Here is a 24,153-nt window from a genome sequence, read left to right on the forward strand (position 1 = left end):
AATGCAATTCTTCCACCCACATCTTAAGTTTTCTTGTAGATCTCAGCATCCCAGCTTGTCTTTTCTTTCAAACTTTCTGCAACTTTTTTTTTTTTTTTTTTTGTAACAGTGACAGGACAGGTATATCCTACGAGATCAAATACTGCTTTACAGATAGACAAAATCGTTCTTCTTGTTACAGGTGGGCTCTATCTTTTGTATTTTACCTCCACAAGACAGGCTATCACTGGTTCTGTTCCATAGTAATCCAAGTACCTGTATGATTTCTTGGATTGCATCACCTTCATTTAGTGCAGTACTCGCCCAACCTCTTAACTCAAACTTTGCCATAGCCATCAAAAGAGATGCATCCTGAATAAAAAGTTTTAATTCCTCTTCCGAACTGACTGAGGTGAAACAGTTGTCCACATAAAATGAGTGCTTGAGTTTTTCTGCAGTTTCACATTATCCAGTACGACACTTATTAAGATGATGCTCTATAATAGCTCCCAGTATGAACAGACTGCAATTCACACCAAATACAATGCGACAGTGGCAAAAAAAAGGATCTTTATCTTCCTGGTCGTGTAATCATCCCACCAAAGGAATTTCAGGTAATCACGATCCACTTCATTCACTGAAATTTGCCAAAAGGCTTTCTTGATATCTGACACTACTCCTATTTCCCTTTCTCAAAATCACTGCAAGTTAGGACCTTTATCCAAACAGTTATTTAGGGACAGCTTTCCTCCTTGTTTACTGGAAGCATCAAACACTGGTCTGCACTTAGTAGTTGAATCACTCTTGAAAACTACTTGATGAGGCATAAAGTACCCCTGCTGGTTTCCTATGTCGTCTTCAACTTCTTCAATGATATTTTCTTGTAGCCAGTCTTGTATATTCTTCATGTCTGTTCTCGGAGATGAGTTTTGAAGTCATCGATACAAGTCTCTTCTCTGCTACCATTCTGTTATTTTCTAGATCCCCTCTTCTTTCACACCAGGGTAGGCAGACTTCATATCCACTATCTTCATTAACAGCGACTGTTTTCTTGAAGTGATTCAGAACTGCTAACTCCATCTCTTCTCTGTTTTCCCTGTCTGCTGGATCGGTAATCCCGAGCACATCTAACCTCCGAGTCTTGCCAGATCTTCACTGTGTGTTAGTAAGGATGTTACCACGTTAGCCATGTTACCATGCCCTGCATTTCATGTTGAACCTATTACCACCCAGCTAAGATGAGATTCTTGTGCCACTAAGCCACATTGTAGTCTTACCATATTAATTCAGGGAATTGAACCACATATAGAAACTTGATCTAATGCTTCAATCTCACATGAATCATTTCTTGTTATTTTCTGAAGTGATACTTGATATCTCTTGTGTATTTGTCTCTGTGATGACACTCCCCCCACCAAGCTCGATAGCTGCAGACGCTTAAGTGCGGCCAGTATTCGGGAGATAGTAGGTTCGAACTCCACTGTCGGCAGCCCTGAAAATGGTTTTCTGTGGTTTCCCATTTTCACACCAGGCAAATGCTGGGGCTGTACCTTAATTAAGGCCACGGCCGCTTCCTTCCCACTCCTATCCCTTTCCTGTCCCATCGTCGCCATAAGACCTATCTGTGTCGGTGCGTCGTAAAGCAACTAGCAAAAAAAAACTCCCCCAAAAAGGAACCTGTGTCAAAGTGTCAAATATTCACATCCAACACAACAGCAAGCAATTTCCAGAGCAGTCTTCTTTAGGATATAAAATCGCTGAGATCCAATACCTATTATTGCCCTTACTACATGTTGACAACCCTTAGCTGTGATTACTGCCAATAAAGTCTGCAGGAGGACATTTGAAGAACAACAGTGGTTTGCTCCAATGACACTCATGCTTTCCCTCTTACTGTCTTGTGACAATATTGATTTCTCACTATTTCTAGGCAGATCAGGGCACACTATTGAATGTTTTTTTAATTTCCCCCCACAGATCAAACGTTTTAGTGAGGATTTACACCTTACAGACCTGTGCCCAGGTTTTAAACACATGAAACAAGCCCATTTAGTTTTTAACATGTCCGTCATTTTCTTAAGAGATATCCTTTGTGCTTTAAAACACATGTTACTGCCATGAAGCTTCTCACAAAATATGCAAACATATGATCTCTAACTCTGATTTTCACCAGTCAACAGATTATATGCAGTAGGTACAACTTTGTCACCTGTTTCTTTTCTTTCATCAGATGTTTTACCTGATCTATGAGACAATTTAAACCCAGTTTTAGCGAACATTATCCTTTTCTCCTCTTCTACTTCAGCCCTTAGAAATTCTAGCAACATCTTTAATTTTTCACTGTAATCACTTACCTGAGTCACACTACTGATCCAGATTCTCAAAAGCTTCTCTGAAAATGCTTGATTCAACAAGTGGAAACAAAATTGCCACATGCTTGTCAAAAGTCACTTCAGTAGATTCCAGTGCTCCTAAGTAACACTCAAGTTTATCATACAATTGTAATGTCCCTTACATTTCACTCTGGTGGCATTTTTAATTACCAAACCTAGGAACACACTGATGTAGAGCTCTGTCAGCAACTCCTTCTTACCAAACCTTTCAATTAGTCCATCCACTGCCTTCTGATAGTTTTCTGCAGTTGATGGATAGCTGTTGACTATTTCTCATGCTCTTGATCCTGGAACTGACACCTGGATGAGGTACTGGAATTTGTCTTTCTATTGCTACGTCTTCATCTTCATGGATTCTGCAGAACTGACTCCAAGAGGAAAGCCAGTCCTTTATCTCACTGCTAAATTTAATCAGTTCTATGTTTGGTAATTTCATCTTCTTTTTATGTGACTCAAAACATGCAATTACCGAGCTCGATAGCTGCAGTCGCTTAAGTGCGGCTAGTATCCAGTATTCGGGAGATAGTAGGTTCGAACCCCACTGTCGGCAGCCCTGAAAATGGTTTTCCGTGGTTTCCCATTTTCACACCAGGCAAATGCTGGGGCTGTGCCTTAATTAAGGCCACGGCCGCTTCCTTCCCACTCCTTACCCTTCCCTGTCCTATCGTCGCCATAAGACCTATCTGTGTCGGTGCGACGTAAAGCAACTAGCAAAAAAAAACATGCAATTTCGAACCTGTCATTTCTTTGGGTTACACCTAACCTCCAAGTGTGTGCCTCTGTTTCGAATCTCACAGTGTCCATTTTATCTCTATATTCTTCAATATTCCGAGGCTCATTTGATTGTTGAAAGCAATTCGAAGACGCTACCACTGGCTTGCTAGGCCTACCATGGATCTTCCACACCTGGGAAACTAGAGTTGGTCAACGATGATGATGATTCTTCAATATTGGTATATTCATCTTCATATTTCTTATCACCCCCTTCTTCCTGCAAAACCAAGTCCAGTATCTACTAATCTAACAGTGAAAGTTCTTGAAACACCCATTACAATTTGACTGACAATAACCTAACATCTTCATTCATAGTGTCTTCATTTAGCTCATCTAGAAAAAATCTGGAGGATTTTATGAATGATATTCTCATAGTTTTGGTTTTTTACACAAATTCTCCATTATAGCACATACAGTTAGTACTGATCACATAGGAGTCACTCAATTGAATGTTGAGTTAAACTCTCGTGCACTATCCGTGTCATAGATCTTTCCACCAGCAATTAACAATGAACAACAACATCAGGATATCCTCTACATGTATGGACACAGTTCACAACACAGAATATACTCTTTCATACTATGTTTAATTCTCCAGGGATTCTCATTTTTATTTGTCTTATTTTATAAACTACAAACAATCACAACATTTTTTAACACTGCCCTAAAATGATATAGATTTGATTCGCATAGGGAATCTGAAATATTTCTTCCAAATGAGTAAATTTATAATACCAATATAAATGGTCCATTATTGGACATTATAAATTATAATACCAATATAAATGGTCCATTATTGGACATTATAAATTTTCCAGCTAACTCATTCCTAGTTGCCAGCGTTTTTCCCCCGTGTGCTAGGCTGGGCTCATCAGTTGGTACCTAGCACACCTACCAAGATGCTGGCTAGTGCATACCGTGGAGGCCACTGCGTAGGCATGCGAGGTACCAACTGATGAGCCCAGCCTAGCACACAGGGGGCAAAACGCTGGCAACCAGGAATGAGTTAGCTAGAAAATTTATAATGTCCAATAACAGACCATTTATATTGGTACTGCCCTAAGAGCTGAACATTTTCAATGAAGTTACATATATACATACCAAGCTTATGTAATCAAATAGATCACATATTTACATTGGTTTCTAACACACTGCAAGCAACTTTCTGGCTCCATTTCCTGCGCTAAGTGATCTTCAAGATATTGTGCAGGTGTTGAAAATTTTTAGTAACACTGTCACCTCTTACATGTGCCCTGTCACCTCTTTATGAATTTCCATATCACCTAATTTCTCCATCTGTATCCATCAGAGCATGTAACCCTCTGCTGTGCTTTCACTCCTCATTGATCTCTTCTTCTGCTCATACTGATGAAGACTTAATGTTGAATTACATTAGGCACATCTTTAGGTATATGCTCTGATGTTTTTTCCTTTATAAATTCTTCTTCCATTGTATTTATCCTGTTCCAGCATAGTTCATGTGGAAATGTATATGTATTTATGTTTACTTTGTATCTTTATGTTGCCAGTTCAAATAATCTCAGTCTGTACCTGCATGAATATCCTGTAGATTTAGTGTAACAAAGAAGCTGATGCATTTCTGAAAGCCTAGATTATTAAATATTGCCTGTTTATAAATGAATTGTGGAGAAAATGTAGGTGCGCTTGAGTTTAATAATTTAAAACCTTCAATGTTTTCATACCAGCCACTGCCTATCAGTGTGTTTATTAATTTAATATAGCATTGACATTTCTTCTCTGGTATAATATAACTACTATATAGTATCTTTACATGTATAAAAAATAAAATGACTTCAGAAATATAGAATAACTCCTCTTTTACACCTTTCAGAGGACTTGACAGAAAAAATGTAAATTGCAGGAAAGTGTGAATGGTGGGAAATATTTTCTTTATACACACTGTCGGGCAAAAAAAAAAAAAAAAAGCATAGCATTCTAAGAAAAGCTTGTTATTGATATATAGATTACTGTATTGTATTTTATACAGTTACCGTAATTTATTTTTAAAAACAGTTACGGAGAGTGCTGTACTGTCAAACTACGTTTTTGTATCAATCAGTAAAAAAACAACTTAATATGCACTTTAAAGTAAATAATTTTCAGAATAAATATACATATAACTGTTATTTCTGCCTGGCAATGTATTATTCAATTTGTATTTGTATAACATTGGAAGCCATTTATTTCTATTAATATTTGCTAATTTTAATATGCAGTTAACATTTGCTTACACAACACTGCAGTGCCTACTTTTTGACCCCAAAAAAAATCAAATACTTTATTGTATTGCATTTTTCATATTTATTTGTGGATCAACTCGATCAGTTTTTCCCGTTCGTACTGATTATCAAAACTATCATTATTTCCATCAGCACCAGAAATATATTTCTTGGTGGTGTTTATTGCTCCAGTTATCACTGCATGAGAAGGCACAATGTTACCTTCGTTATCATTCTTCCATTCTTCCATATGGGATTCCACCGTCTCCACAACCACTGTTTCAACAGTGACAACTTCATCAACACAGACAAAATCATCCATTGAGCAATCCGTCTGTAACTTCTTCCAAGCAGAGGTAAACACATCACCATCTTCTTCACTGACCTTGAAGAAGCCAGCTTTAAGGAAACAGTTGGAAACTGGATCTTTTATCTTCTTTCATGCCTTTGCCATATAATGTAGGGCATCAAGTACTGATTTTGTGAAGGAGGTTGACTCCTTATCTGCCTCCATTAGACTTCATGCCCTCAGCATGGTCTTTCAACAAGAAGACTTGAAGGCATGGATTATTCCCAGGTCCAGTTTGCTTCTGCAGTTCACTGGCAAGAATTCAAGCTGCACGTTTCAAGTGTAAATTCTTATGTGCAGAATGGCAATCAACAAGAGAAGAATTTCCTGTTCTGTATTCCTGTCTTCGAATGAAGAGCATGCATTTGCCTCTCAAAAAAGTTCAGATGCCATATATGCCTTTTGATTAGCTTCATAACTAATGGATAATGTCTCCACGTTTTTAAAGCAATGTGGCCCCTTTGATTTACCAATTACCAATGGACGAAGCTTTTCAGAGCTACCAGCATTTCCACCTAACATTACATTAAGGCTAAGTTTACAATGTTTTACTCCATAGTACTTCTTCCATTTGAAATCCAAGGTTTTGCTAGGAAGGACATAGAAAAAAGACCAGTTTCATCCTTAGATCTCCTTGGATGAACTCTTCTTTGTTAGTTCCTTCAACCTACCCTCTTACCAATCATGGACACTTTCATCGTTGACATCATTGGACTCACCACACACAGTTTTGTATACCACATTATAGCATGACAGACTGAAAGAGCAACAATACAGCAAAGATACAAACAACTGATAAACTGAAGCAGTGATCACTGACCACCACATGGCACGCAGCTCAGTCCCACAACTGCATTCGGTACAGTTCGACTCTGCTTCGGTAGCGATCGCCTGCTTGGTGCAGCCTGATAACACTTAAGGTCACCATAAGGGCATTTTGTTCATTCTATATCCCAATTCAAAATTTTGTGAACATAGGAACAGGGAATGGATTGTCAGTAAACATAGAGAAACTGAAGGGACCAAGAAGAAAGTGTTGTAAATTGCAGGAAAACAAGTTCCGGGAACATAAAAGTGGGGTTCTACTACAGTTCTTTGCATTACTATTCCATACATAATTCTTAAATAATGAGGCCAGTAGGCCTACATAAGAAAAGATATCCAATCTTTTGCCATATTTGTAATGTTAAATAATCCTGGAGTCTACAGTTCATTATGTTGCATTAACAAATATTATGACAGATCAGTGGTGATTTAGAATATATTGATAATATTTTTGCTGGTTGAGCTATGAGAACATTTTGCCAGATACAATTTATCTGAGCTCTTTCATTATTAAAGAGAATATATATTATTTTAAACTATATAGACTTTCAGAATTGTGTAATTATTTTATTTTATTTTTTATGCTGTACCTCATTCCCTGTATGATTTATGCAACATAAATTCCATACCATTAATATTTACTTTATTGTTATTTGCACTTACCCAAAGAATGGAACACTGTTATTTTCCCTCTTGGTGCTGGATATTTCCCTTGTATAATATCTCCAATTTCTCCCTGAATTGTTACTTCTATATTTGCTAGCCCATGAAGTTCAACTTTAGCAGCAGACATAGAGTCAGTGAAGATGGAGGCAGCCTTGTACAAGTCAGTATCCAGTTCACTATGGTGATTTACTCCAGCTCCAACAGCTGTTTCAACAGAAGTCCACATAGTAAATGCAAAAAATAGCAGAGAGACAAGAGTACATAAGCTTTCCAGAGGTTGAAAAATGAAATTCTATATGACAGGACAGCTATTTACACAGATATCATGTGTTGATTTACAAAGTTCTCTCTGCACCTGCGAAAACTGCTGTCTGAAATATTTCAGCTTAGAACTTTCGTTCTGACATCAAAGGTTCAGTATTGTGCAAGTTCCCTCAAATGTGCTGCCAGTGAGTATTTCTCCAACATATGATGCATTGAATATTGAATTTTCACGACTGCATTGTAACTGAAATTGACTTTCAAGCTATTAGGTCGTATTACATATATTTTGAACATATTGAAGAGATGTTAAGTGCAGAACAAAAATGGCTAACCGTACCAGTGAGATCCGAACCCACTACTTCCCGATTTCATGTCTGTTGCTCTACTATTGAGCTTTGGTGGTCTAGGTCATATTTGTTCTGTTGGTAAAGCAACCGATGCAAAATCAGAAGGTTGTGGGTTTGGATCCCACTGGTGTCCAGTTAGCCTTTTTTTTTTTTCTTCTATACTTACCATATCTTTAACACATACTATATGTACGTAACACGACCTAATAGGTTGAAAGTCGATTTTTAATATGATGCTCTGGTTTAAAAAGCTGTCTGTGAGTTTACAGAGTTTTCATTTTACATCTTTGTAATCAATGTGTGCTGCTACTGCATTGGATTGAATGCATTCCAATCCAGTGTGAGGGAAGAAATGCATTCTCGTATTAAATGGTTGGTTCTACTGGTAAACATAATGCACTGCACAACAAAATCATGACATGTGCATAGAGGAAGCTATCCTGTATAGCAAATGAACATTATGGTATTTGCTAATACCTTTGTGATTTAGGCTGGTCCTATGGCCTAGGGGCTGTGAGCCTGACTTACCAGGAGGTCTTGAATTTGACTTCCAACCAGGTCAAAGATCCTGGATCCAAGGACTGGCACCAGATGTATTCAGCCTATATGAGAACAATCAAGGAGCTATCCGACAGTACCCCAGTCCAGAAAGCCCGAATTACAGCCAAGAGTATTCATTGCCCGGACCATGCATCACCTTGTGATCTGCAGGTTTGAGCTGAGCAGTGGTCGCTTGGTAGGCCAAGGCCTATTTGTAGTGTACCACGATGGTGTTTTTTATATAAAACCAAAGCAGACTTATGCAGTGAATGGGAAGACTGAAAAATTGGGAAAAAGAATTCATTGACTGGAAACAGATATCTCTTGAAGAAATATATATAGATAGTGAGCATTATGTGAAATGCAGCTACACCTCTACCATCCACAGAAAGTGCAGGCTATGACTCCTGCTGACTTTGCACATCGAGTCGTGTTCAGTCAGTGGGTCTTGCAGCACCTTGCAGTCGATTCTCACTTTCCTGCGTATGTGCCTTTCACAGATGAAGCCTGTTTCACTAGAGACGGAATGCTAAATAGTCACAATAGTCATGTTTAGCCCGATGAAAATCCCCATGCTACACTTGTGAAGCACAAACTTTCAGTCAAAGTGTGGGCGGGCATAGTAATTGATTACGTAGTAGGCCCGTTTCTTCTTCGCCCCTCCTTAAGTGCAGCAATGTACACAGTGGTTTCTCAGATATGTACTACCCATGTTCCTGGAACACATCCCACTTGCCCTTCGTCAATGGATGTGGTTCCAATATGATGGAGCCCCACCTCACTTTGGACTGAATGTTCGTGAACACCTGAATCAGACAGTCCCCACAAAGAGGATAAGAAGAGGAGGTCCTGTTTCGTGGCCCACTCCCTCACCTGATCTCACCTCGCTTGATTTCTTCATGTGGGTCATGTGAAAAGTGATGAGCCACCTGCCAAGACTGAAGAGGATCTCTTGGCAAGAATTCTCGCTGCTTGCGGCGCTTTTCATATGACACCGGAGATATTCAAATGAGAACGGCAGAACTTTGTGCGACGATGCCATGCCTTCATTGGCTTAGGGAGACGCCATTTCGAATATTTGTTGTAAATGGAGCAGCTTGTGAAACTTGTGCAGGTAAATGGACTTAAATGAGTAGAATTTTGCTTAACTTTTGACTCGATCGTTTCCAGAATATGGTTCCTTATCTCAAATTGATCCATTTGCCACCCTCCATCATCCCTAAAAGTTTGTAACATTATCACGGATACACCCTGTATAAATGGAAACTGTCAAAAGGGGAATTTTTTTAGAGAATGGGAAATAATTCACTAGTGATTGATGTAACAGTGCTATCGTTATATAACCTCATACCTACTTACTGTATGCATCAGTGAGCAGATTTTTCTTTTATACTCTTCAAAAAGAGAAGTAAATTTTTATATTATTGGTATTTTTATGCTTTTGGTCACCATCTTAATTTCTTTTCATCGAAATGCAAACAGATTGTAAAAAATATGGTTTCTTTCCATTTCACTCTTATCTCTTCACCCTTCTTCATCTATCACTATCTCCTTACATTGTTAACTAAGCCTGTCAAAATGCAGATCTTCCTCAGCCTCTCTTAAATTTTTTCTGTCATTGTTCCATTTCAATATGTGCAAAACATCTCTGTATATATATATTTTTTTTACCCTTTTAATATTCCACCATTTCTATTTCCTTACAAATGTCTTCATTTCTCATTCTAACTCCCCTTGTCTTTCATAATATACATCTCAGAAATTGAATTTCTCCTTCCTATATTTGATTTTCATACCCTTTCTCTCTGACATGGTCTCCACTGCATACGGTTATTTTACAAGAGGTATGTAATACCCCTTGCAGATTATTACTATAGCTAGGAATTTTAGGAACAAAATTTGGGTCAAAAAGGTGCAATAATTTAGTTTTAGAAGGTACAAAAAAAGTGCAAACTTAAAATGGTCAGCTTGTGTGGGGGTTTGGCTCTGAATTGAGTAGGGGCTAAATGTAACCCTGCATAAGACACTGGGATGGGGGACCTGTACCCTGACACAGCGTGTCCCACATGGCTGATAGGGGAAGGTCCTTGAGATATGCAGGACAGGTATGAATAAGGCAGTGCCAAATAAGCACCTGCGGATCAACTGAGTCAAGAGAAAAACCGTCAACGGTCTCAAAGGCAGAAGAAGAATCTCATTTCTCAACAGCTGAGAGGGCGGAAGAACCTTGTGGAGTCAACCACGAAAAAAAATCATTTCAGATTAACAATCTGATCTTACTTTGGAAAGTTATTCCTACCCTTGAAACACACAATTTCAATTGCAGAATGGAAAAGCCGCTGAAAGAAAGCACTACCCCAGGTGGCAGCTCGGAAGAGAAATCCACCATTATGTTATGCAATGCATCGGGACCTAGGCTACCTCTGCAATAAGGATGAGTCGGAGCATCCTTGGAATCCGTCCAGACTTAAGTTTAAACGGAAGTTCTTTGCATGCACTTTGAATGTAAATTCTTTGTTGAAGGCTGGTAAACAGAAGGAATTAGAACTACTACTAGAAAAAAACAAAATTCAAATCTTAGCAGTACAAGAGATGAGATTTTTGGATGAGAATGTGACAGAAACAAAAGATTATCGAATCTTTAAAGGTAAACCTGCGATTAAAAGTATGAAAGGAATGCCACTCTTGGGAACAACCTTTTATGTCCATAAAAAGATTATTAGACAATGAAACTGAATTTAAATCCCTCTCAGAAAGTATATCTCCTTTAACAATGAACTGCAAAAATAAAAAATATACTTTTTTTTTTTTTTTTTGCTAGGGGCTTTACGTCGCACCGACACAGATAGGTCTTATGGTGACGATGGGATAGGAAAGACCTAGGAGTTGGAAGGAAGCGGCCGTGGCCTTAATTAAGGTACAGCCCCAGCATTTGCCTTGTGTGAAAATGGGAAACCACGGAAAACCATCTTCAGGGCTGCCGATAGTGGGATTCGAACCTACTATCTCCCGGATGCAAGCTCACAGCCGCGCGCCTCTACGCGCACGGCCAACTCGCCCGGTAAAATATACTTTTATTAACTGTCATGCACCAATAAATGAAGACAACAAAAAGAACCCAAATAAACTAGAGGAATTCTGGACCTCCTGGATGATGAATTATCTAAAATTCCAAATTCAACTGTGGCTACTTGGAGATTTCACTGCCCAAGTATGAAGAGAGAGAATTCATGAGAATGTGCCGCACACCAAAGAACAAACATCAATGGAATGAGATTTTCAACTGAAATTAATATCAACTTTCTTCAAGAAATTGCCAAGGAAAGCTAAAACATGGATTCCTTCAAACCCATTACTAGGTGAATTTCAACTGGATCATGTAGCTATATTCATAAGAATCACAAAAGAAATTATGAATGTCAAGGTAGTAAGAAGCAGATAATTTGATTCCAATCACTACTTGTCTAAAATCAAACTAAAATTCTTACCCAACAGAAATCACAAAAGAGGGGAAAGCGTAAACAAATAGACTTCAAATTATACAAGAAACATTGGAAACATTTCAGGAAGAAATAAAAGTATCTCATCATGGGAAGTGGCAAGATTTATCTAAAGAAATAACCAATGCAGCCCAGAAAACATTTGGGCTAGTCAAACTTAAAAAGAAACCTTGGTGGACCAGGCAAATGCTGGGGCTGTACCTTAATTAAGGCCACGGACGCTTCCTTCCTAGTCCCAGCCCTTTCCTCTCCCATCGTCGCCGTAAGACCTATCTGTGTCGGTGCGACGTAAAGCCAATAGCAAAAAAAAAAACCTTGGTGGAATCAAATATGTGAAGATGTGTTACAAGAGAGAATAAAACAATGGAAAAGGTGGAATACTCTGGAAAACTGAGCACTATGACCAATTCAAACAACAAAGGAAAGACACTGCTAGAATAATAAGGGAAGTTAAAAGAACTTTCGAAAAATCACAACTTATTGACCTGCAAGACAGCTTTGTTAAAAATAACTCTTGAAACTTCTACCAGACTTTTAAGAGTCAATTAAGCGCCTAGAATTTGCTTCAAAGATGAAAATGGTAGACTTGGCCTAAGCAATGCTGAGAATTGTGAAATACTTGCAAAGCACTTTGATCGACTTTTAAACTGCTCTGAACCCGTCCATAAGTTCGAATTCTCTCAAACAACTGAAAATCTGGAAGAAGATATACCACCCACTGCTGAAGAAATTAAAGAATTAACAATCTGAAAAATAATAAAGTTAGTGAAGAAGACTCTATAACAGCTGAACTTTTGAAATTGTCTCAATCAAAAATCACTGAAGAGCTGCAGTTAATCTTTGAAGATATTTGGAGAACAGAGAGGATTCCAGACGAATGGAAAGTGGCTCTAATACACCCAATTGCATGAAAAAGACAAACAAAAGGTTGATAACTATAGAAGCATCTCTCTTCTGCAAATTGTATACAAGGTATTCTCAAAAATATTGCTGAATAGAGTAGAAACATCACTTGACAAGTAACTGGGCGAGATTCAAGCTGGATTTTGAAAAGGTAGATCTTGTTCAGAACAAATATTTAACTTAAAATCCATAATTTGCCATAGGATATTGAATTCAAAACACACTGTTGTGACTTTTGTAGATTTTAAAAAGGCCTTTGACTCGGTTGATAGAGAAACCATAGATAAAACAATTCGTGAATTTGGTGCGAAAACTAAATTGGCAAACCTAATACATGAAACCCTTACTGACACAATTTCAAAGGTGAAATTTATGGGTGAGATATCAAAACCTTTTCAGATAAATACAGGGGTACGGCAAGGTGACTGTTTGTCACCCCTTCTATTCAACTGTACTCTAGAGAAAATTGTAAGAATTTGGAATGTAAAGCTTAAAGAGCATAACATTTTGCTGGTAACTTTGGGGAGAAAAAACAAAGGCACTGAAATAAATTGCCTAGCATTTGCAGACAATTTTGCTATATTGTCAGAAAACCTAACAAGTGCAACAACACAAATCAATCTCTTGGAAGAAATACCCAACAAGACAGGTTTGAGAATCTCCGTAGAAAAAAAACAAATTTATTACAAACATCAAGAATGCTCCAAACTTTTTCACAACAGATATTGGTCCAGTGGAAAGAGTAATGAAATTCAAATATCTGGGAGAAATAATTCTAGAAAATGGTTTAGACAAATCTGCAGTACAAGAACGGGTACACAAGATGGAAAGAACATATGGTATCACAAAGAATTTTTATAACAAAAAGTGTCTATCTAAAAATCTTAAAATAAGGCACTACACTACAGTGGTGAAACCAGAATGCTTATATGCAAGTGAATGCCTGGTACTAAACTATAGATTAGATAAACTTGAGGTACTAGAAAGGAGAATCATGAGAAAAATCTTGGGCCCTGTGAAAACAATAGAAGTATGGAAATTAAGATCTAATGATGAAATATACAGGAACATAGAAAACAACAGAAACCATAAGGAAAAGGAGATTGCAATTTTTCAGACATATTTACAGAATGGATGATTCCAGATTAACAAAAAGGATTTTCAAGTACCTTTGGGACAAAAAGGCAACAACTAGCTGGATTCAAGAAGTAAAGATTTAGAAAGAAATAATATAAGAAGAGAAGAAACTATGGACAGAGAAATTTTTAGAAAGAGGATACCGGTACTAAGTATGGAAGGATTGCAAGGAAGATTGAACAAGAAGCCTGGTGCAAAGTGGTCAGAGGACAGAAAGAAACAGCATAGTGAAAGGATGAAAGAATATTGGAAGGAGTGGAAGAGAAAACAAAGTATGAAGAACTGAATTAAAAATGGCACGTGGTCCTTAGCAGGCCTCATCAGAAAGAATAAAATATAAATATTCATTACAAACTGTACCAAAACCCATAACATTACATATCAGGACACAAATACACATGTATTAAAAAGGCTGCCTCAGAACAGTCCCAAAAGACAATGTTATTAAAGGCACTCATCCAGAAACTGTTATTTTTTTATCAGTGAAGTTGCACCACCGCACACTATGTACTTGTATGTCAAAAAGGAACGCTCCACATCAGACGAAAGTGGTGCATATTTTTCGTTTGTAGGCGGTAATGTAGATCCTCGTTCTTGCAAAATCATCAATGTCAGGGTTTGTGGCTAAATTCTACTCCAGTTTCTGCTTTTCAGTACCCTCCAGTGCTTCCTTCCCAACCATCCTAACAGCCCATTCTGCATCTTTCCGAGGACACTGCACCTCCAATTTTGTAACAGCAGTTGTCTGTAAAGAGTGACCATGCAGTAAAAGTTCATCTTGCAATTCCTGTTTAGGTGGTAGTTCTTTGTTCTTCGTCACAGCTGAGGAATCATTCAGTAAAACATCTAAAATATCACAAGTAGCCTTAAAATGGTTAAACATGGACACTGCAGCTTATAACCTGGTACCCCATTTAGTGAGGACTGAGGAAGTGGAAGAGGAAATCCCATAATTTCGACCTAAATATTGTATCCTAGGAGGAGCCTTTTTCAGAATTTTCTTAATAGAAGACACAAATTCATTTGCACATGAATATGTATGCTGGGATGAGTAGCTCAGGCGATAGAGCACTGGCCTTCTGAGTCCAACTTGGCAGGCTTGATCCTGGCTCAGTTGGTGGTATTTGAAGGTGCTCAAATATGTCAGCCTCATGTTGATAGATTTATTGGCACATAAAAGAACTGCTTCGGGACAAAATTCTTGCATCTCGGTGTCTCCAAAAACAATAAAAAATGTACTTAGTAGGATGTTAAACCATTGACATTATTATTATTATTATTATTATTATTATTATTATTATTATTATTATTATTATTATTATTATTTATTGGCTCACAAACACCGTGCTATGTATGTGAAATGTAGATCATGTTCTAGATTAGAGTAGGTTTCAGGTTGGCAATAGCCATCATGCAAGACCTTTCGTCCAAAAGCACTAAGACACAAATTTATCATTTTCAATACTTCAGGCCGTAATAGAACCCATGCATTGTTGAAATGTTGCATCATACTGGCATCGTTTGTTTTGTTTGGAAAATAAGTCAAAAATATGGGTTTCACTTGCTGTCCTTTTAGTGGTGTTACTAAAATATTCCAAATATATCTGTTCTGCCTATTTTATTTCATTTAGGAAAATAAGCTGGATCTATCGGATAGTGCTTGCCTGATCTGTTTTCATTTTTTACAGAGGCTGAAGATATGATTTTCGTAATGTGCTCTCATCTGGAACGGACTACCCAGTATATTTCTGCAAATACAGTTTCATAATAGGGTTATTAAGCTTCGAAAGTGGAACACCACACACCCAAATATCTTAACAGGGCAGTATTAGTAAGAAATTAATTTTTGTTTCTTGAACCTGAAGGGGCCAGTGCCTCACCAATAAACTGATGTCACAGTCCATATTCACTACATTATATTTCCTTATTCTTCACCTATATGCTGCTTGATGCAATTACTTTGATATTTTTCATCAATTCTTACTGAAATATCACAGACCAATCACTTTGAATATCATCTTCACTAAACTATCATCATCTCTCATTTTTCCAGCATTCATTTTCTATTTCGACATGCTGAATATTGGCAACAAAGGAGAGTGACAACACTAACCACAGTGCACTCTGGACTGAAAAATTACAACAGTTTAAATTCATTCCCAACTCCAGCAGTCAATGATACTGATTGTCAGGATTACTAATTGGTCAATTTGACTTCACGTTCCTCCTTTTCTTCTGCAGTACGATAAAGTGCAAACTTATTGTGGACCTTTTGCCTAATGGGAGTTCACTGAGTGCTACCTATATGAAAACTTTTGTCCAACATGATTGCGCTGAAGCAAAGGTAATATGATTCCACTCTAAAGACTGTAAATTTTAACCAAACAAAATTCAGAAAGTGGGAGATTCGTCTATAAAGAGGTACAGGAGAAGTAGGTTAAGCCTCAGATGTTTAGTTTCCTTTGTTTATTTTTTATGGGAATAAAACACGGCAAAGGAGCAAAATCATGAGTTGTGGGGGGGCAGAGTGCTAAAAGGTGCTGACATTGAGTTAAGGTGCAAAAAGGCTCAACCAAAACTCAGTTACAATAGTTCATTTCATCTTTTCCTTGTAAGACAAGTCAATTTGAAAATTTTAATAGCAAAAAATTATTAAGGTGCAGCACCCAGAATTCCTAGCTGTAATTATTACGTTAGTTTTCATTGATAATCTTTGTTTTATAATAAAACTTTACTATGCAATAGAATATACTTCCAAGTTGTATCCTCTTGTTAATTTCCTTATCCAGTCTTGAATCCTCCTTTTAATTTATTTTCTAAGTAATCAAAGTTCTCCTTAATTTCAGTCTATGTCTCTGACTTTAGTGCTCCTTTTCTTTCACACTCCTCTTGTCATTACCATCGTCATGCTCTTCTCTACATAGATTCTTTTTCCCATTTTTGTCTTTCCATTTTCTGCATAAAGCTGCTTTTGCTTTTATCTCTCATCCTTTCTGTAAATCACACAAACAAAACAAGCCTCATCATGGTACAGTACAGATTCACTTTACCCTACCAAGTGACGCTCGTTTCAAAAACCTGCAGATTATGAAGTAACAGGTGGTCGGTGTGACAAATACTCTTGGATGTAATTCGGGCTTTCAGTACGGGGTGCTGTCAGATAATTCCTCGACTGTTCTCACATAAGCTGAGTTCATTTGGAGCCAGCTGTCAGGCCCAGGATCTTTGACCTGGCCAAGAGTCTAACCCGAGGCCTTCTGGTAAGTCATGCTCATTGCCCCTAGGCCATAGGACCAACCTAAATCACAAACATATTAGCAAATACCTTGATGTTTATTCTCTATACAGGATAGCTTCCTGGTATCAGCCTGCAGATCTCAAAGTTCAAATTTGGCAGAGGTAAGCAGATTTTTGAAGGGTGGTAAAAAAAAAAAAAAAGCATTCGACACTCCATGCCATACAATGTCGGCATGTCTGGTGACACACTTGGAGTTTTCCTGACAAAATTAAAACTCTGCCATAGATTGCCAAAGAGAGCTCTGTTAAATGTCATCTGGGAGAGTAAAATGGAACATCAAAATTGACTTGCAGGCAGCCTAGATGGTGTCAAATCAAAATGTCTGCATATGGTACTTGAGGCTGTACAGTATGTTGTTATTACTGTTGTTACGGTATTACTATGATTGTTACCTAGTAAAATTAAAATCCTGCCATAGATCACTCAACAGGGATCCTTTCCTCTGTCTGATCAACATCACCTAGAGACTAGCCTTTAGCAACCTTGAGAATTTATTTCCATCAATAATATTGCTAAATACTCACCTTATCTTGACAAATGTAATTAGTAGTACACATGGATAGGAGATGTGTCCATTTTTTAAAATCTAATTACAGAAGAAAAATTCTATTTTTAATTCATTTTTATGGCAAATATCAAGAGATATGCTTCAGGTAAATAAAACCTGAATTGCTGCTAACAAGACAAGATTTATTAATTTTATTGTCACAAGAGACATGCTAAATAATGAACTGTAATAACACAATTATAGCTACAGACGGTGACATACACGAAGTGGGAGTTTAAACACCCGTCTTGAATTTCTGAACCACTCGTTAATAATTTTAAGATGATAAATGCACATACTTACATTTGAACATTACTTGTATACTTCATCATTTTCCCCGCTTGTAATTTTCACCGTCAAGGTAACATTCTTTACAAGAAAATAACGGACCATTTATATTGGTATTAAAAATGCCGACCTGTTGATCCGATAGCGTAACAGTGCTCATTGTGACTGTCCGAATTCGGGAGAAAAATGGGTTCGATTCCCGTTCTGCCGTTTCATGTTTGTTTTTTTTTCCCTCCAGGCAAATGTTGGGATAGTACCGTATTCAAGATCCCGGGGCACCTTCCCAAATCCCTATTCACCAAAATACAATAACACACACTTCAACAGTCCCCACACTAACACCGGTTATCAGACAGCGTTCAACATGCACCTATACACAAGTAGGTGGCAAAGTTAGGGCTATTGGCCCTCTCTTACACTTAACCACTGTAGTGATACGTCATTGGGAGCAGAGCTTAAGAACATATAATAATATATATTAAGTAATAATCTACACAATAATACATGGCTTGAAATGAATTACATTTCAAAGGCTACTTATGTAAATGTTTTAATGAAAAAATGAAATGGCGTATGGCTTCTAGTGCTGCGAGTGTCCAAGGACAGGTTTGGCTCGCCAGATGCAGATCTTTTGATTTGACTCCCGTAGGCGACCTGCACGTCATGATAAGGATGAAATGATGATGAAGACGACACATACACCCAGTCCCCATGCCAGAGGAATTAACCAAATATGGTTAAAATTCCCGACCCTGTCGGGAATCGAACCCTGGACCCCTGTGACCAAAGACCAGCACGCTAACCATTTAGCCATGGAGCCGGACAAATATTTTAATAATAGTGTAATAATAAAATGTAACATTAATAATAACAATTTGAAATACTGATAATGTAAACACTTTTTCAAACGATCTCCCACCTCCTTGACAAAATTCTTCCTACCCCGCAGGTACCTCATTTACCTGAGTTAAGAAATGTCAGTGTTTTTCAAAAATAGTCCACTTTGTTATTAACTGAAATGGCGTATGGCTTTTAGTGCCGGGAGTGTCCAAGGACAAGTTCGGCTCGCCAGATGCAGGTCTTTTGATGTGACACCCGTTGTCGACCTGCGCGTCATGTTGAGGATTAAATGATGATGAAGATGACACATACACCCAGCCCTTGTGCCAGCAAAATTAACCAATTATGGTTAAAATTCCCGACCCTGCCAGAAATCGAACCCGGGACCCCTGTGACCAAAGGTCAGCACGCTAACCGTTTAGCCATGGAGCTGGACTGTTATTAACTGAGTCTTTGGCAAAGCACTTTTCTCTTACAATAACTGTTCAACATGATGATTTTTGAAGTCAATACTAATTTCCTACATACATATTCTGGAGGTATGTGCATTCATGCAAGAGTCTATCTCCCACAACAATTCCTTTGAATAACAATTTTCATGGTGATGCAGACACAGCCTCCCTGTGATAGTCCACTTTGAGAAAGTCTGCTTCCCAGTTGATACATAATTTTGTTACTATTAAATAATTATGCACAATGATATTGACAATAAACATTTCTAGATAAAATAGCCTACCTCTGCTCTTATCCCTTATGAGATTATATACCTCATCGTCAGCATCAATAAATTCATCTGTTATAAGAATCTCTTTACAATGATCACACTTCATATGCTTTGAAGCACTAGAAACGACAATAACCTGCTAGGTAGACTAAAACCGAGCTCAATAGCTGCAGTCACTTAAGTGCGGCCAGTATCCAGTAATCGGGAGATAGTGGGTTCGAGCCCCACTGTCGGCAGCCCTGAAGATGGTTTTCCGTGGTTTCCCATTTTCACACCAGGCAAATGCCGGGGCTGTACCTTAATTAAGGTCACGGCCACTTCCTTCCAATTCCTAGGCCTTTCCTCTCCCATCGTCGCCATAAGACATATCTGTGTCAGTGCGACGTAAAGCAAATAGGAAAAAAAAAAAGTACACTAAAATTGGTAAGTCATTATTACAGTTCTCAACATCTTTATCATTTACATATAAAGTATCAGCAAACCTGAATTTATTGCTAGTTGTTTCTGAAGGTGGATATTCTCACCATTAATTTCAATTTCACCAAATAGATCAGATTTTATCTTTAGTGACACTGATGACTGTAACCTGAGCCTTTTCTCAACTTCAAACACCTGTCTGATGGAAATATTGTACTGATCTCCAGCTAAATGTCTAAATTTTCCAAACCTGTCTTCTAATAGGTCTGTTGGGAATTTTGCTAGCAGGACAAATGAAAACTTAAGATCTTAGAAGCAATACTCCTGTAACATTAAAATCCCTTTGACTGTCAGTACCAAACAGTCATTGTTTCAGAAGACAATGATCCCTTAGAACTCTCTCCACTTTCCTAACCAATGTAGGAATTTCTTCAAATACTCAACACATTCATCTGAAACTGATGATAAGGGAAATATTAATGGGTTGTTGAGCCTTGCTTCTTTAACTGGTGTTTTAACATTAATAGTAGTCCACCACTTTAATATTAATTGAACATACTTGGCAGTTTCTCTACAGTGGACCAAATTATGTTTCTACCTAGAACTTTCAAACCGTCAACAACATCCTCATTAAAAATTTGTAAAGCTAATTTCTCTTTCAAGAGAAGGACTTAGAGCTTTCAGAGACAAACCGTAACCATATTTTATGAGCTTATTATGCTCCAGATCATACAATCTTCTAATGGTAACAAATGAGGCACTTTATACACTGCTATCAGCTGAGTTGAAATCAGGAAAATTCATACACATGTTCTCATCCTTCTTATTGATCCAATTATTATGCATGTTCTTAAGTAAGTAAGACAAAAAAACAGTGATCTGGCTCATCAGCAGGATGTGGATAAACATATTTCAGTTCTCTGTCTAGTAAAAAGAATTTCATGCATTTCCTATTAACAGTACTATTGTCACTCAGAACACACAACCTGATATCCAGCATCATCTAAACCTACAATTACTTTCCTTAACACTCAGTACAACTGCTCTCATGATATTGCTTAACAGGTAATACATGTGCCACACCCTTAAAATGTGACAGCAGGCTAGCAACCATAAAGCAATTAGCACCTGTTGCCAGCTGTTCATTATGAAGTGCTTTCCCATCAATGTTACCTCCCTCGTAATCCATTATAGGTTTCACATAAATGTCATCCATCGTGAGCACTATATACTTATCACTTACGTACTTAATTAAATGAGGAACATAGTCTCCTAATAGTGCATGGATAAGGCAGAATTATTAAGTTACGATGACTTCAATATGCATAGCTGTGAGGTGATATGGAATGCAATATAAAAGAAAAAATTAGAAAGGAAGGGCTGGAAGTTCTGTTCTGGTGTGTCCAATGTGCAACTGGTCCACCTAACTTAGGATCTGTAACACTAGCCTGTTTCAAGAAGTTTAAGGTATCTAAAAATGTCAGAACATTTTCCTTTATGAGCCTCTGTACAGGTTAATGTGTTAATTTTTTCAAGTATGATAGCTATTTCTTCAGTATTCTGAATAGAGTCTGGGAAAAGAAAGTCCAACACTGTCTAATTTAGTGTCTTCATATTATGCGCACATCTCCAGAGATTCCTGAACCACCAGTGAACAACTTATTTGGGATCTTTACAAAGTACATCCGATGACCCACCCACACTAATCAATGATAACTTGTTTTTCAGTTTTGCAAAGTTAGAAAAGAATATTTTTTCCTTATGCAGATTAAATTCTGCTTCACTTTCCTGGATTGCTGCATATAAATTTTCATCCTCTCTCCTTCTTTTCTTTTCTTCAGGACCTTATATGTAAGTCTTAATAGTGGTCAAATACCCTGGACAATTGGGTACAGCACCAGTTTGAAGTCTTGGCACCTTCATAGGTAGATTTATTTATTGTCCATCCTCACAGTAGAAATATATACGTTCTTTTATGAAAACATGTGTTCCGATAAATTTTGTCACAAGCCTGGAGAAGTACTGCATGTTCAACTATGAGCCCCTTAATACCATTAACGAAAGTGGAAACAGAATGCCGGTATCTTATAAGTAGGGCTCAGAAGTTCATGCATTTGCATGTTTTCTTTTTAGGGGTTAAAAATGTATGCTTATACATTATGTGCACGAATTATGGAATTTTCAGTTATTTGAACATGCTTTTATGGTGCATATAAAACTATAGTATCGTGATCTTGATAAATGCATATATTTTAATATTTTAGTGCTTATATGGTATATTTTAATCAGTTTAATGGTTTTACAGTATTTTTTAATCAGCTTTTTTCATCTGGTTGATGTTGGCAGTAATACTGTGTATGATGATGCAACTTGTCATGTGGTGAGGAGTTATGACGTCACGCAGTGAATCCCCTGTTTCATCATCTATCCTCACGTTTTGTGCTTAGCTGTCGACTGGTTGTCCATTGAGTCGTGTAACGGTGTTGTGAACTGATTGTGACCAAACTATGTTTCACGTATAAAGTGTCTGTTAAAAAGTTCTTTAAATGCTGAAAATACGAGCAACTACAAGTTGTAGATAAACTAATTTACAGAAGGAGTTTTCAGGTGACTTAATATCTATGGATAATAGGGTACTGTTCTGTGGAGCATTTGAGAAAACTAGAGAGACTGAGAAAATATCTCAAATAGGTAGTTCAGCACATAAACACAGCAAAATATAAGGAGAATTTAACTAGCAAACTCACAAATAAAGAGCCTGTTCAAAAACAACTATTAGAGTGTTTAGGAATTAGGATTAGTGAATTTTCTTATGACTTGTGCCCAGCATTTTTAGCTGCTGATATTCCCTTGTATAAAATTAATAACCCCACATTTTCTTGCCAAATACACTCGACAAGATGTGCCTGAAGCAAGTACATTGCGCAAGAATTACGTAAGACGTTGTTACAATAATAAATTGTCAAATTTACAAATTGAATTAGCAGATCAGTTTGTGTGGTTGTCTATTGATGAAACCACTGATTCTGAGGGCCAATTTATTGCTTAATATAATTGTGGGCACCTTCAATAAGGAACAAAAGACGATACCATATCTTCTTAATGTGTGTGAATTGCAGGCCACTAACAATGTAACTGTAATGGAGTGTGTGATGGACTCATTGAAATTATTATGGCCATCTGGAATCAAATACGACTGGTTACTTTTATTTCTTACTGATGCAGGTACTTATATGTTAAAATCAGGACAAACACTGAAAGGCATTTTTCCTAACTTAATTCATATAACTTGTTTGGCACATGCTCTTAATCGCATTGCTGAGACAATACGCAATACTTTCCCATTGGTAGATCGATTTGTGGCCTGTTCAAAGAAAATTTTGTTAAGTCTCCTTCAAGAGTCAAGTTGTTTAGATCAACAGAACCCAATATCCCACTTCCTCCTGCGCCAGTGTTAACACGATGGGGAACATGGCTGGATGCAGCTTTGTATTATGTTCAGCACATAGAAGTATTCAAAGAGGTTGTTAATTCATTGGACTCAAATGAAGCTGCATCAATACAAACAGTGCAAAATATTCTGTCAGGCATTGAGTTAGAGGAGAATCTTGTTTTTATAAATGCCCATTTTTCTTTTGTGTGTGTTCCTTTCTTAATCCCCTCTCTCTTTCATATTTTATCAATTAATATCTTGCTTGCTTTATTAAGATTAAATCCTTGGAGGAGTTGGAGAGTTTGAGGGACATAATTAGGATTCTCACAGAAGACAGGAAGGAAGGTAGGCCTCCCTCAAACAATGTACAGGTTACAGCAGGTGTAAAAGAGGGATGGGAAGGAAAGCAGGAATTGTAGAAGACAGGTGGTCTAATGTTCTAAGGGGAAGGAGATTGCAGGCTAAGGGCTCTATTCAGGATCAGAATTCAGGACAGGAGTCTTTGAGAAATCTGTACGAGCCACTCCAGGTAGAGCAACAGAGGGAAGATGAGGAACAGGTAACTGTTGCTGAGATGAGTGGAAGTATGAGGAAGGGAAAAGGTAGGAAAGAGAAATGTAGAGTAGAGGATAGGAAAAGACAGGTGGAACAGGGTCACGAGAGGGAGGGAAGGGAAGAGGAAGTAGCTT

At 37.6% G+C, this 24,153-nt stretch overlaps 2 protein-coding genes across 4 annotated transcripts in view; one reads left to right on the forward strand and one right to left on the reverse strand.

Moving 5' to 3' along the window:
• The window catches only part of Arpc1 (Actin-related protein 2/3 complex, subunit 1A), a 246,348-nt gene that overhangs the window by 184,963 nt on the left and 37,232 nt on the right, over positions 1-24,153 (forward strand). The gene's annotated exons all lie outside the window — the stretch shown is intronic.
• Positions 1-24,153, reverse strand: part of LOC136874001 (ketimine reductase mu-crystallin) — a 128,590-nt gene that overhangs the window by 16,065 nt on the left and 88,372 nt on the right. For all 3 annotated transcript variants that reach the window (XM_068227624.1, XM_067147449.2, XM_067147450.2), the window contains exon 6: positions 7,224-7,430. In XM_068227624.1, the coding sequence (XP_068083725.1) occupies positions 7,224-7,430 (207 nt within the window). The remainder of the gene's footprint in view (positions 1-7,223; positions 7,431-24,153) is intronic.

Source organism: Anabrus simplex, chromosome 5 (assembly GCF_040414725.1).
Source record: "Anabrus simplex isolate iqAnaSimp1 chromosome 5, ASM4041472v1, whole genome shotgun sequence".
Taxonomy (NCBI): Eukaryota; Metazoa; Arthropoda; class Insecta; order Orthoptera; family Tettigoniidae; genus Anabrus; species Anabrus simplex.